This window comes from Coffea arabica, chromosome 1e, assembly GCF_036785885.1.
Source record: "Coffea arabica cultivar ET-39 chromosome 1e, Coffea Arabica ET-39 HiFi, whole genome shotgun sequence".
Taxonomy (NCBI): domain Eukaryota; kingdom Viridiplantae; phylum Streptophyta; class Magnoliopsida; order Gentianales; family Rubiaceae; genus Coffea; species Coffea arabica.
The window spans coordinates 41,897,472-41,911,147 of record NC_092311.1 but is presented as its reverse complement, the minus strand read 5'-3'; the positions used below and the strand labels follow the sequence as shown (position 1 = coordinate 41,911,147).

Genomic DNA, 13,676 nt, shown 5'->3' with positions numbered 1-13,676 from the left:
TGATTTCCCTTCTGCATTGGTTGTTGATAATTTCCCTTGTGAATAATATAGAAGGTTCAAGGCAATCTTTTTCTTTCTTCTCACCATTACAAGCCAGCAAAAGTTGAAATTTGGCCTACACCCTGACTCCTAGGTTCATTTTACCATCAGTTGCTAAACCATTAAAACTCTTTTTTTGTTACACTGACTAATCATGAGATGGAATTCACATGGACACAGTTTCCCTTGGCATTGCAGAGCTCAGCTGGTGATGTGACATAAGTCTTTCCAACTTTACATGTAACTGAATTTAGGCAAGTCCCTATTTGCCGAAATGAATGACCATCTGGAACTAGATTCCTCTGTCATCCGTGAGAACCATGAATGCAACTTTCTGCCCACCTATTTTTGAACGTTCATTAGGCATTACATGTGACACACATCAGAATTTATTGTTCCTTTGACATGTGGACCAAAGGGCTTATCGTTTTCCTAATTTGAATTCAGCTTAATTCCAGCTTGCAACTTGGGCTTCACATATTGAAGCTACGTAACAAATAGTACGCCAATACAAGTTGGTTCAGTTGGCAACGATAGACCACTAATTAGATCTAATTTTTTGCTGACCAAATGACAACAGTGCTTGTCATAAAGGCTTGAAATGAGTAATCAACAAAAATATGATGTTTCATACAACTCTAAACGAGATTTCTGCCCAAGTTCAATTTGAACTTTGGTAACTGCTTTTTTATCAGTAATATACAAGTATAGAAGTATGCATACACTTGTGTTTGCAGTAAATGGACGTTTAGGCTTTGAATCAGATTACATATAAATGTTCTTATACGGTCGGAGAGATTGTAACTAAGAAGTCCTGGTTCAAAGCCTCAAAAAAAAAAAAAAAGGACCTCCCACCATACGGTATTTTTTCTTAAAAATGGAAAAGGACTAAACGAGTTGTGTACTTTCAATAAAAATCAGAAGGTCAGTTTGATGATCATCCAACACTCGGTTTAATTTTCAAGCAATTTGCAATTTGCAAATTTGCTCTAGCAAAGACACAAGATTCATTAGTAAGGATAGAAAGAACTTCTATGTTCAAATTGGTCATTAATCAGAAAGAAAAAGAAGGTGGTTGATAAAGACTAGCGAAATAGTACAGTGGATTTTGATGGAGCTAGCAAAGGTGGACTCAAAACCAATAAAAACAAAAAAAATTTCAAGCCTGAGTTTTGGCCAACTGGAAATAGTGGAAAAAGAACACAATGATTTTCAGTAATTTGTTTAGCAAAGTCAAACTACCTTTCATAACTTAATAAAATTCGCTATGCATTATTTAATGATTTCAGATTCAAACAAGATACGAAGAATTCCATTTTGTTAAGCCAGCTAATGATCTATAGTATACTTGAAGCTGAATATACCCCTGAGATCCAAATGAGTAGATTTGGCCCTCATGATTCATAAATCTCAAGTTATAAGTTGATTGCGTTTAAATTATTCTCCTCTTTAAGTAAACAAACGCAAACTTTTTTTTTTTTTTTTTTGAGATAGTGCTGAATAGTCTTTCATATAGGCGAGAATAGAAGTACAGAATACTAGTATAAAATTCACATATAAGGAGATAAATATTAAAAATATTTCTTTATGCAAGGTATGAAACTTCATTCAAACAAGTAACACCCACATGAGAAATCTTGTGAACAAACCTAAAGAACATAAGTTTCAAAAATATTAAAATTCATGAAAGTTGTGGACAAGCCCTCATGTGGACATGTTACATTTCCATCTCTAGAATGACAGCATTCCATTCTTCCATACCTGTAATATTAAATGCTATCCCAACAATCTTTAATGGAATCTATCAATCTCCAACTCATATCACCAATAAGAAAACTTTGTACAAACTTGTGGACAAATCCCTTGTGGACCACATTAATTGCCACATGGGTAAGCAGAGTAATCTTGTAGGCTAAAATTTGTGGTTTCTTCTCAGTTACAGACAAGTTGAAATCATGAAAGGATGAAATTGATGCATGATGTATACTTTTCAATGAAAGTGAATAAAGGGTTTTGCCAAATTCAATGAAAATGATGATGTATCTTCTAACCACTATAAAGCCTTTCTATCACGGGGGTGTAGAGTTAAATGTTCTGCGACTTGTTAAGCATCACGGGTGAATTTTACTGGAGAATTGGGCATTTTTTGAAATTTGAACTGCATTTTTGGGTGTTGATAGCCATGCAGGCGAAGCATTAATCTATCCTCGCAAATACATTAAAATGTGCATATATGCATACTTCTACTGGACAGTGTGTCACTTTGTAGTTTTGAGTACATAGGGAACGTATAAAAAGACATATACCACTAAATTATAACTTTCATGATCATCATGGGATGATTTTAAAGTTAGATCAGTTAAAATTTTAAGTTTATATATATATATGTATATAGAAAATTAAAAAAAATGGCAGTTATAAATCTCTTTTAAGGGTATGCGATTTTACAATTTTTGGACAAATTATCATTCTACATTTGATTGATTAACCTGAAATTTAAGAAATAAGTACATATAAGATGCCCGAGAATTAGAGGCCTCGGGTTCAAATTCTCTTGTCTCTATCCCGCTTCTTAAATCTCACCCTTTCCCTATTTAACAAAAGAAAATATTTGGTTTTTAAAAAAGATATCTAACTATATGACATCCAAAATTTCAACACATATGGAAACTATAAAGGGGTATAAGTATGGCATACTCATTTTTAGTAAATTTTTTATCACTTTGCCATTTGTCTATAAATATTTGTGTACGTCGATCCAATTCTTCCGTTTGAAAGGAAGTGTTGTCAAATTCTATAAAATGGTAAGCTCTTGAGGGAGGTAAGCCAGCAAAAGGGATTACAGAACATGATTAAAAATAAACTAGTTAAACCTTCATTCTTTACCTTACTAATTAGGTTGCTTGAGTATACATACAAGTAAAGGTGACTAAAGCGTTGGAGTAATTAACTAAAGTTAGAATTTTATTAGTACAGTTTGCGGCCGGGGTTTCTTAGTGCACATATGTGATACATCAATTATAGAGTCCTACTGCATGTTGGGAAAATCTTGTCTACTAATATAGGGATAACATTATTGTGTATACTAATTGAAGAGCATTTGACCCTACGCAGGACAAGCAATTATGTCTTATTAGGGGTTTAAACATGCAAGTTTAGAATGTGATTTGCATATCATTCTGGGATTTCTCCATAGTTATTCAATCGGAGGATGTTAAGTATGTGCTATTAATGACAAAGGTTCAAAAACCTATATGGCTATGAAACCCTTTCAAGTCCATTTCATTCCAAGCTATACAAGCTTTGCAATTTAGTAGTACCTATGGTTTTTTTTTTTTAATGTTCTTGAACTACGTTTCCTTGGGTATCCGAATCACATGGCCGAACAAAACAATAGCGTGTTTTTAGCCTCCTTTTAGTGGATTTAGTGTTTTAAAATGTGATGATATACATATAATTCTGTGATTTGCATATCAAGAAATATTATTCAATATAGTTAGAATGTTAAGCAATCAGGGACGGAGCCAGAAATTTATTTTTGGGGGGGCTGAAGTGTATTAAAAATTTTTTTTTGTGACGAAATAAATATATTTAATAAGTAAAATTTAGAATCAATAATTATAAAAATAATAAAAACATATAATTATACATACCCAAAAATTTGTTCTGAATTTTTGGGTATGTAACTTACCCAAATCTACAAATCTACAAAAGAAACAACGAAAACAGAAGGCCTATCAAGATATGTATAGTATTCGGAGGCATAAACCGCTCACAAAAATAGTTTAAGAATTGCCCATCGCATACTAAAATAGTTTAAAAATTGCCCCTTTCATATGAATTTGATAAGTTCTTGGAAATCTCAAAATGCTCCAAAAAAATACTCTAAACTATCAATAATCTATCACTCACCCTGCTTATTGATTTCATGATCAGAATTCGAAATAAAATAAAAAACTAAGGCGGTCAAAAAGCGAAATAGCAGGAAAACTTTGATAGTAATTGCAAATTTAATTCTTCTTGAAGTGCAAGGGATGTCATAAGCGTTAAATCAAGAACTTTTCTAAATTCCAGGAAATACATTTACAGCATTCTTTGTTCCAGAACATACATTTAAAACAGCACCAACAACTATTGTTGGCAAGCTTCTTGATCAACAAAAGAAAGCCCACTCCACCATATAGTTCATGACAGCGATGCACAAAAAATACTTTGCCAACAACCAAACATCTGAAATAAAAAAAAAGGCTATGTTTCCCAGGCTCTATGTTTCCGAGTCTCACAGGCTCTAACAAAGTCCAGAATATATGATGAATAACTACAGAGTTCAGACCTGCTCAAAACATTTTAGGAAAATCCAAGTTATTACATCACCAGTAGGTGAAAACATAAATAACTATTGAAAATTTCAGACAATAATACCAGTATCCTAAGAGACACATAGGAAGAGAAAGGTAGTACCTACCTACCTACCTAGTTACCTACTGCATTTTAGAAGCAAGCATTTGGAATCCCCTATATATAGGGGGTTTTCCGGCGGCTTGGGGGGGGGGCTTAAGCCCCCACCAGCCCCCCCTTAAATCCGTGCCTGTAAGCAATGATGTCAAGCAATCAATGCATGGGCAACTAAGCACCGTGTTAGTTCAAAGAGTAATGTAACCCTTAACCAACTTAGAAAGAGGGTAAATCACTTCTTTTTTTGGTTTTCTCCTTTTAGACAATTGTATATAAGGAGTTTGAAGTCAAAATTGCACATGTTAGACTACAAAATGAGGTGCTAATTGACTCATAAATCACATACGGGTTAAACTTGAATTGTGAAATTTTGCTCTCTCGACATATAAATGAGATTAAGCTGCTGATGTCCTCATCTACAGGACATCTATAGCTTAAACAGACTATGTCTGTGAAATGCTCATTTGTTTTGGCTAGCAATGAGAATAGTGATAGAATTAGTCATATAAGCAATTATGCTCTAAGTATATCTTTTGACGAGAAATGGTTTCACACACAATGCTTGAATGCACTTGTATAGCTCTCTTTGAACATTTGCTCGTCAAGTGTGTAGTTCATACATACCATCAATGAGAATATTTAACGTTTTCAAAAAAAAAAATGTATAAATCAGATTAACTTTTGCAGTTAAATATCATTTTCGAACATGTCATTTCAAAGAAACATACAAAAGACACATATGTGGACTTTTTTTCACTTGATTTTTGTATCTTCAACAAAACAATATGGTTTTGGCATTTAACCAAAGAAAGATAATTGGCCTTCTACTTTCGTTGCCTTGGTCATCTACTTACATATTTATGATTTTGCTCTACCCTATCACTTAAATGGTAGTAGTAGCACTTTTCCAATTTTTGTTTGCTTGTTTCAATGTGCATGAGCTAAAGAATTCATTTCAAATGAGTATATTTTTCTAATCAAAATAATTCCTTCAAAGCTACCAAAGAGTCCGAATCAAGCGACTTTTCATACTTTGTCAATTGCGTGCTGTCTCTATATGAGCGCTTTCACAGTGTGAAAGACGGAAAATTTATGAGACTTCATCAAATTAGACATGTATATAGCCTGCTGGTAGTTGACTGGTTGGTGAAGGCAAAATTAATATTTAGGCTGGCAAAAGTTGTATAATAAGTACTACCTTTCCCATTCTTATAATTGCTTTGTTCCATTTTGATAATTCTAGTTATTTTTTTTCACACAGTTTAAGAAAAAAGTAGTTAACTTTATTGGAAAAACAAATTTAGATTTCTATTTTCCTAAATACCCTTACATTAAATAAAATTGGCTTTTCATATATCAATATGTTTTGGAAAATTTAAATGCATTAAATGAGTTAGGTTATATTTAATACTAACAATCTATATTAAATAAAAAAGTTTATAGTAATAACAACTTACATTAAATAAGGGTATTTTAGAGAAATTAAAAGATAACTATATTATTCAATTGGAAAGTGGACTAAATTTGAGACAAATAAAAAATAAAAATAGGACCATCGAAATGGGACGAAAGGAGTACAATTTTGTCTTATATACATTCTTTCTTTATCATGGCCACAACTTGTTAACCTTCTAACTCCCAACTATATAATACATCCCATACCACTGACTATAGAGTCTATTGCACTATTCCCTCTTCTCATCGTCAAAATCATCAGCATCAAAAACACTATTACACATTTACACTTAGACAAGAAAAGGGACATCACGGAAATGGCCAAAACCACCAAAACTCCTTCCATTTCAGCCGCATTTATACTTGCTGCAGCCATAGTTTTGGTAGCATTTCCTATAAAGACAAGTGCTCTGTCACCAGCTGCAGCACCGGGGTCATCAGGAGGAGTTGCAGCTGCTCCGGGGCCGTTTTCTGGCGCACCGGGTCCGGCATTGGACTGCGTTTCATACTTAAGCAACTTGACAGATTGCTTGAGCTACGTGGGGGCTGGAAGCAATCAGAATAAGCCTGATAAAGCATGCTGCCCTGAGCTTGCAAATTTGGTAGCAACACAGCCCGTTTGTTTATGTGAACTTCTTGCTCATCCTGAGAGATCTCCTTTGCCTATTGATCTCCCCAAAGCCATGGGACTTCCTGCTATTTGTAAAGTGGATGCGTCTCCCAGTTCGTGTTCAGGTAGCCTTGTTTTTTTTCCTTCTTCCTATGTGCTTATTTCTTTTGTTTTTGGTAGATTTTCTTGGACCAAATTTTAAACCCAAATTTTCTTGTTTGGATGGACATATACATTTGCCTAAAGCATGTACAATTTCTTGACAATCTTAGGTGAGGATTGGCTTCTAAATTCTCTCCCTTTATGATTTTGCAGGTCTTGGTGTCCCAGTTGGTGCTCCTGCTCCTGCTCCTGCTTCAGCTTCTGCGGGTGGTCCTTTAGGTTCATCCCCTGGTATGCCTCCTTATGTCTTTGAAACCTTGCTTCTTTCTATAACATTTTCTTGATTCACTTACTATGGCCATAATCTTTGTTAACTTATTTTTATGATTTTTGAAATGGATGCCCTTATAAATTGTCATATATACACACACCAATTTGTTTTATGAGTGTCCACTAGGCACTGATTAATAAGGGTCTTTTAATTCATTAATTGGAGATGGTTGGCAATTCCAATTCTATTCTTTCTCAAGACTGAAAAATAAGAAATGGTTGTATACTCGTCTTAAAATCGGACAAATTATTTGATCCCAGGTGTTAGTAATTTGGAAAAGTGCCTTGATAAAATGGGTAACAAGTGTAAGTGTATCCGCTATAATTAAAAAGATTTTGATTTAATGATTAAGGTTGAGATCTCGTGTTTAAAAGTCCTGGTTCTGATTTCCGTCCTCCCTATTCGTTTCTTAAATTCCATACTACTCCTATTAGTTAAAAAAAAAAAAAAAGAGTAAGAAATAACTAATTATGTATTGAAACGTCCGGAATTAGAAGTCTTAAATTTAAGTCCCTTTTTCCCTTCCCGTTTCTTTGAAATAATTTACATCGAGCAAGACACCAAAAAAAAAAAAAAAGAAGAAGAAGAAGCCCTCCATCCTTAGGGACCAAAAAAGAACTAGAGAAGTAATGAAATTCCATAAATTTTAAAAGCCTAGTCGACAGGTCTAAGTTGAGTAGATTCCACAAAATATAAGTTTTACCAGCATTTTCCCCATATATAACATGTGTAACGTTGATGTTATAGTCCCATTGGCAGCTATGAGTTATTTTGAACCTGGAATCCAGTTTATATAGTAGGTACACCCTAGCTTTCTGGTGTAATTATTGTTGGGTATAAAATCAATGAAAAATAAAATTTCCTGCAAAGAGAAAAAAAGGAGAATAAGGGAAAATAGAGAAAAAGTAAAATAAATACTGCTAAAATATTTCCTTACTGTAATCTGTGCATTCTTACCTTGTCATTCTTTCTCTATCTCATTTCAATACAGAAACTTCATCCCCAGAAGGGTCAGCTTCAAGTCCTACATCTCCAAAAAATGGTGGACAAAGCACTACAGCCACGCAAAGACACTCACTTGTTGGCTTAGCAATTGCTCTTTTTATTAGTTTCTTCTGATTTGACACATACGTACCCCAAATTGAAGATTATTTTTTTTTCAGTTGTCTTATTTTGTAATTTGTTCCATCTTGATTCTTGAGTTACACTAATAATTTAACTGCCATTCTTAGGATTTACTGTATTTTAGAGCATTTAGATGATGATTATTCGATCTTGTAAGTCCATGTTTGTTTCCTTATTATGAACATATGATATTTTTCGAGTGATTTCACTGTGTTTTGTTTGAAAAGCGGCCTTAAATAACCTACCCACTACCTAATATGCATTATTAAGAATGCCCTTAGAAAAAACTTAATTTTATTCAATCTACTCGAGTTCGTCTAGCTATACAAGCTGCTCAAATTCAAATAAGGTATTTTTGATCAAGTGAATTTGTAGAACGGCTCGATTAAACTTGATTCATTTGTAACTCTACCTTGTGCGCGAGTTCGTACATAACTCTACCTTGTGCGCGAGTTCGTACATAGAAATACCATGACGCGTACTACACTAGCAGTATATAAGGTATTAATTTATTATCATTACTTTGTGCTAAATAATAGAAACTAATGTAGCATCTAATGTATTACGCAGTGCACAAGTAATAATCAATATCTTCACACTGTCATGTGGCTCACACTACCTCAATGTTCACTCTTTTTTTTCCCTTCTTAATTATGTGATACCTCAATATGGTAGAAATGAAGTTGATTGTTTTGTACATGGCCTGCCCTTAATTGTTTATCAATTTGTAAAAGCTCATCGAATTGATTCTTGAAAATTAGATCTCCATAATAACTCATGTGTTATGATTTGCTATTAAAAAAAAACTATTTAAGTGAATGCATGCTTGTTTAAAAAAAAAAAAAAAAGGTTGCAAAAGCTTATTTTTTTAAACTAATTTATGACCATATTGCCCTTGCATGCCACATAAAAATGTACTACACTAAAATTTTGAAGATATTTTTTATTTGCACAAGGAAGTAGTCTGCGATCAAAATCCAAAAGTAGTATAAGACTTTGCTTCTGATTTTCATGTTTTTAGGACGCAAAAAAAATCTAAAATAAGAATACAAAAACAATAGTTGAAAACACAATAAAATAATTTTTTTTCAAAACCAAATGTTAATATTAGGTTTCTAAAATTAGTTGAGAACGAGGCTATAAGATCTTGGGTTATAGGTTTTTTTTTTTTATTATAAGTAGGAGGATTCGAATCCGAGATATCTTACTTATACTTCCTCCCCTCGTACAATCCACCCATCCCTCCCCCGGATTATCGCTTATTAAACTGTGGTTAAACATTTTGGGCTGATTGTTTGATTGTTTAGACCCAAAGTTGGGTTGCCAGTGTTTGTCATCTATCACCACTAGAAGTATTGCAAATTATATCAGGTCCAACTAATAGTATGAAAATATTGGGTTTTGTTCTACCCATTGACCAATTGGGAGTTAGGCTTGTCAATTTGGGCCTATAGGCCAGTCATTTGCTCGAGTCCAAGCTTAGCCCAAATAGGAGAGACCTCTAATATTTCAACGATGATACATTGTAAGTTGTAAATGAGATGTTTAAGTACCTCATAGGAATATATCTTAGTTAAGATCCAAACCTTTGTGATTAAGGGTCCGTTTGTTTCGGGTGAAAATGTTTTTCAGGAAAATATTTTCCTAATTTCCTGTGTTTGGTTGCACAAAAGTTACTGAAAACATTTTCCTATGTAAAATATTTTCACTCATCTTATGGAAAACAACTTCCCTTCCAAACTTACTGAAGTTGTTTTCCGAAATGCATGCATCCCGCCTGTAGTATGTTCCAAACTTATTGAAAACATCTTGTAGTATGTTCTTTTTTTTTTTTTTTCAGTGTAAACAGGAGGACTCGAACCCAAGACCTCTTTCTTACATTCCCTCCCCCATACCACCCAACCCAGCCCTCCCCCTAGTATATTCAAAATAAAAAAAAAATCTCATCCTGCTCATCCTATGCTAGTAATTAATTATGTATAATAGGGACATTCTTTTCTAGAGAAACTTTCAACATGAGAGTGCAAGATATATGTCACAATAAGCATTGCATGTGATTGATATTTGACACTAAATGGCCAGCAATTTGTTTATTGCTTAAGGAGATATTTTTTATTCATATATACATTTCTCCAAGATTTTTTTAAAGTTAAACAATGAGATAAATTTTCTTATTTTGCATGGGAAGAAGTATGTAGTTATAATGTGTAAAAAAGTAAAGATAGAGATAAAAGTGAAAATATTTCAAAAGTTAAACAAACACCAGAAAAATGAAGTAAGAAAATATTTTCAATAAGCTAACCAAACACCTGAAAATGATGAAAGGGAAATGATTTTCATGGAAAATTACTTCCACGGAAAATATTTTCCCAAGGAAAACATTTTACTTCCAACCAAACAGACCCTAAATGCAATTACATCTAAAAAACCACTCACAAATGTATAAAATCAATTGGAAAATTTTTTTAAATAGGCATAATGGATTGTGTCTTAGTTGGGCCAAGTTTATATTAACCCAAACTTGGCCTATTCTTAAATCGGGGTTAATTCTTTCCTATTCCCATTCCCATCCAAATTCAGGTAAAGCACTGTCCCATTTTTGAAAGGCCTAATAATCAAGTTAGCGTGGGTCCCATTTACAGTCTTTATCTTGTGACCGTAATATTGTCTGGTCTAGAGTTACAAAAGAATCGAGCTGCTTGCGATTAGTTTAGGGCTGTAAATGAATCGAACAGATCACAAGTAGCTCGAGTCGAGTTTAAGCAGATTAAGTCGAGTTCGAATTTAAAGATATTCAGTTTGTTAGTTCGCAACCTGACTCGATTATATATATATATATATATTCCTAATATTTTATTATTTGTTAAGAAAAATATTATTTTATTTATTTTTTAAGCTCGAGTTCGAGCTCGAGTTTTATATTTTGAACTTGTTAAGCTCGAACTCGAGTTCGAGTTTATAAAATTAAGTTGAAACTCAACTTGATTAGGTCAAAACTCGATTCGACTCAACTCTTTTGCACCTCTAGTTTGGTCACAACTGACGAGACGTTAAAATTGCATATAGAAGTGCACAGATCGGTGAAAGTCATCCAACATAATTGCTCTAATGATAGGTTAAATATGTATCAAATATTATAGATCTGCAATTTAACAAATATAATGATCTGAAAAATTATCAGCATATCTAAAAAGTTCAAGAAATTTCACAATCGTCTTTTAACATATTACAAAAGTATGTAATGTTGATTAGGCAGGCAATCCAAAACTTTCAATATTGTCTAAACTTTAAGATGTTTAAATTGATTTTTTCTAGATTACCCAAAATGGAGTCTTTGTTTTGCCGGAGGGTTACCACTTAAGTGCAGGATAGCTCCTCCGCTCGTATAGGAGGAAACTAAGAAAAATTTATTCCTTTTTCACTCTCAAAATTCAGAAGAGGCAGGTTGGTTTCCAAAGCTAAAACAGAAAAGGTTCGAAGATTACGTTGATCTTAGGCGAAGAGGCACGGTTGAAAGGCAAAGAAGTGCACATGTTTGCTGAAGGCATTACAAAAAAGTCAATATAAGTTGGTTCAATTCGTAAGAACAAATCACTTTCTCAAAAAAAAATCGCGTGTTCGAATCTCATTGTCGATATGAGAATTGTGTTGATGAGTGATCTGTAAGAATTTCTATAAGCTCCTATGATCCCGGAGGTATGTCATGACATGTGGTGCTAATCAGAGTCGAACCCATCCAAACTTTTTCCTACCAAAAAGTTCAAAAAACAAAAAAAAAAAAAAGTATTTGATCACATGTTAAAGTAAATGAGAACAAGCCCCACATACAAAAATGTCCAATTTGAACAAAATTCAACTTTACATCTTGATATGAGCACTAGACTAACATTCACTAAGGCATCATGGCATCAAAAGTTTTCTTTAACCAGTGAAAGACTAAATCAAGGAGGGCTTAACAAGGACACGAGATATTATTAATATGAAAGAAGTTCCTTAACGATCATACTCTTGAAAAACTGCAAAATACTAGTACTATTCTTTAATCTTACGGAGCCGAATGCATAATTATTTGTACAATTGGTATTAATTGTGGAACATAATTGTATTAAAAATTGTAGGAGGTGCTTATCTACATCAATCGTGCTCGCCCACAAAATAATTCATTATGCTATTGTAAGCTTGACCGTGAGTAAATATTTGATTTTGTGATTATTAATGTTCAACTAAGTTTTTGTTGCACTTTATCCAGAGAAAAAACAAAAATGTTTTTAAAAATAAATATGGTTGGCGGAGTCACCTTTAATCCCTTGGTGGTTTACGTTTAACCGCATAAAGTCCTATATGGTTGTCAAATTTACTGTCCCCATTTGGTGAGTAAGACGTGACCAATATATAAATAAACAAGAGAGTAAGGCATACATGTACGTAATCTCCATGCTGTAGAGCCGAAAATCCACCCAATAACAAGAGCATAATTTAGCCCAAAAAAAAAAAGAAAAAACAAGGGCATAATTTCGTTAATCCTATAGAAAAGTTTGAAGACTCACTACACCCTATAGAAAGTTCCATACTTGGCAATAATCACAAATTATTTTAGTCTATATTGATGGAGAGAATCTAAAGTACATTTTTGGGGTTATATGATGTTGGATGGTGAAATAATTATTTTTGAACCTTAGATTTAATAATTTTAAAATTTAAATTGCTATCATCATTGAGAGATACATATTGAGTGAATGGTGCCCTGAATAGACTAAACAAGTTTTCATATCAATAAACCAAAGGCAACGCAAACAAAACATAGCTCCGTGATGAAACTCAGAAAAGGATAATCTATGCAGGTTGATGGTTGCGCGAAAAATAAAATCAAACAATTGAATTGGAAAGAAGTTGACAAATAATTAATATGCTTAAAATTGAGGGAAAACAAAGTTCAGCCACCAATTACGTCAAAGGTAAAATATAAAGGACTAAGCTATAATGATTAGAAAATATAAAGTTGAAAATATGTCGGAAGTAAATGGACAGGGAAAAAAATATTGGTGTTCTTATTGGACCAAAAAGTGAAGTGGGGTTTTGAATTTTCGGCTTATATCTAAACAGAGGCAAATTTCTCAAAAGAATTATGAAAAAAAATACAAAATTAGGAGTTTTTAGATCCCTTTCTAAAGCTAGGGTCACCGCACATGCAATATGCAATGATCGGAGAAACTTATATATATTTTTAAAACAATGTCTTTGCACATGATGAAAAAAATACAAAATTAGGAGTTTTTAGATCCCTTTCTAAAGCTAGGGTTGCTGCACATGCAATATGCAATGATTGGAGAAACTTATATATTTTTTTAAAACAATGTCTTCGCACATGATGAAAAAAATACAAAATTAGGAGTTTTTAGATCCCTTTCTAAATCTAGGGCCGCTGCACATGCAATATGCAGTGATTGGAGAAACTTATATATTTTTTTTAAAAAATGTCGTCGCACATGCATTTTTTGCATTCCAGTCTTTGGGGACTGGAATATAAAATGCAAACATTTTTTTTTTTAAAAGTGATAG

At 33.2% G+C, this 13,676-nt stretch overlaps 1 protein-coding gene across 1 annotated transcript; it reads left to right on the top strand.

Annotated features, from left to right (window-relative positions):
- The first annotated feature begins 6,164 nt into the window (after positions 1-6,164).
- On the top strand, positions 6,165-8,320 carry LOC113704053 (non-specific lipid transfer protein GPI-anchored 4-like). The gene is made up of 3 exons (XM_027225692.2): positions 6,165-6,684; positions 6,875-6,952; positions 7,984-8,320. Exons 1-3 carry the CDS (start codon positions 6,267-6,269, stop codon positions 8,109-8,111), a joined length of 624 nt encoding a protein of 207 aa, XP_027081493.1. The 5' UTR covers positions 6,165-6,266; the 3' UTR covers positions 8,112-8,320.
- Positions 8,321-13,676: the final 5,356 nt, after the last annotated feature.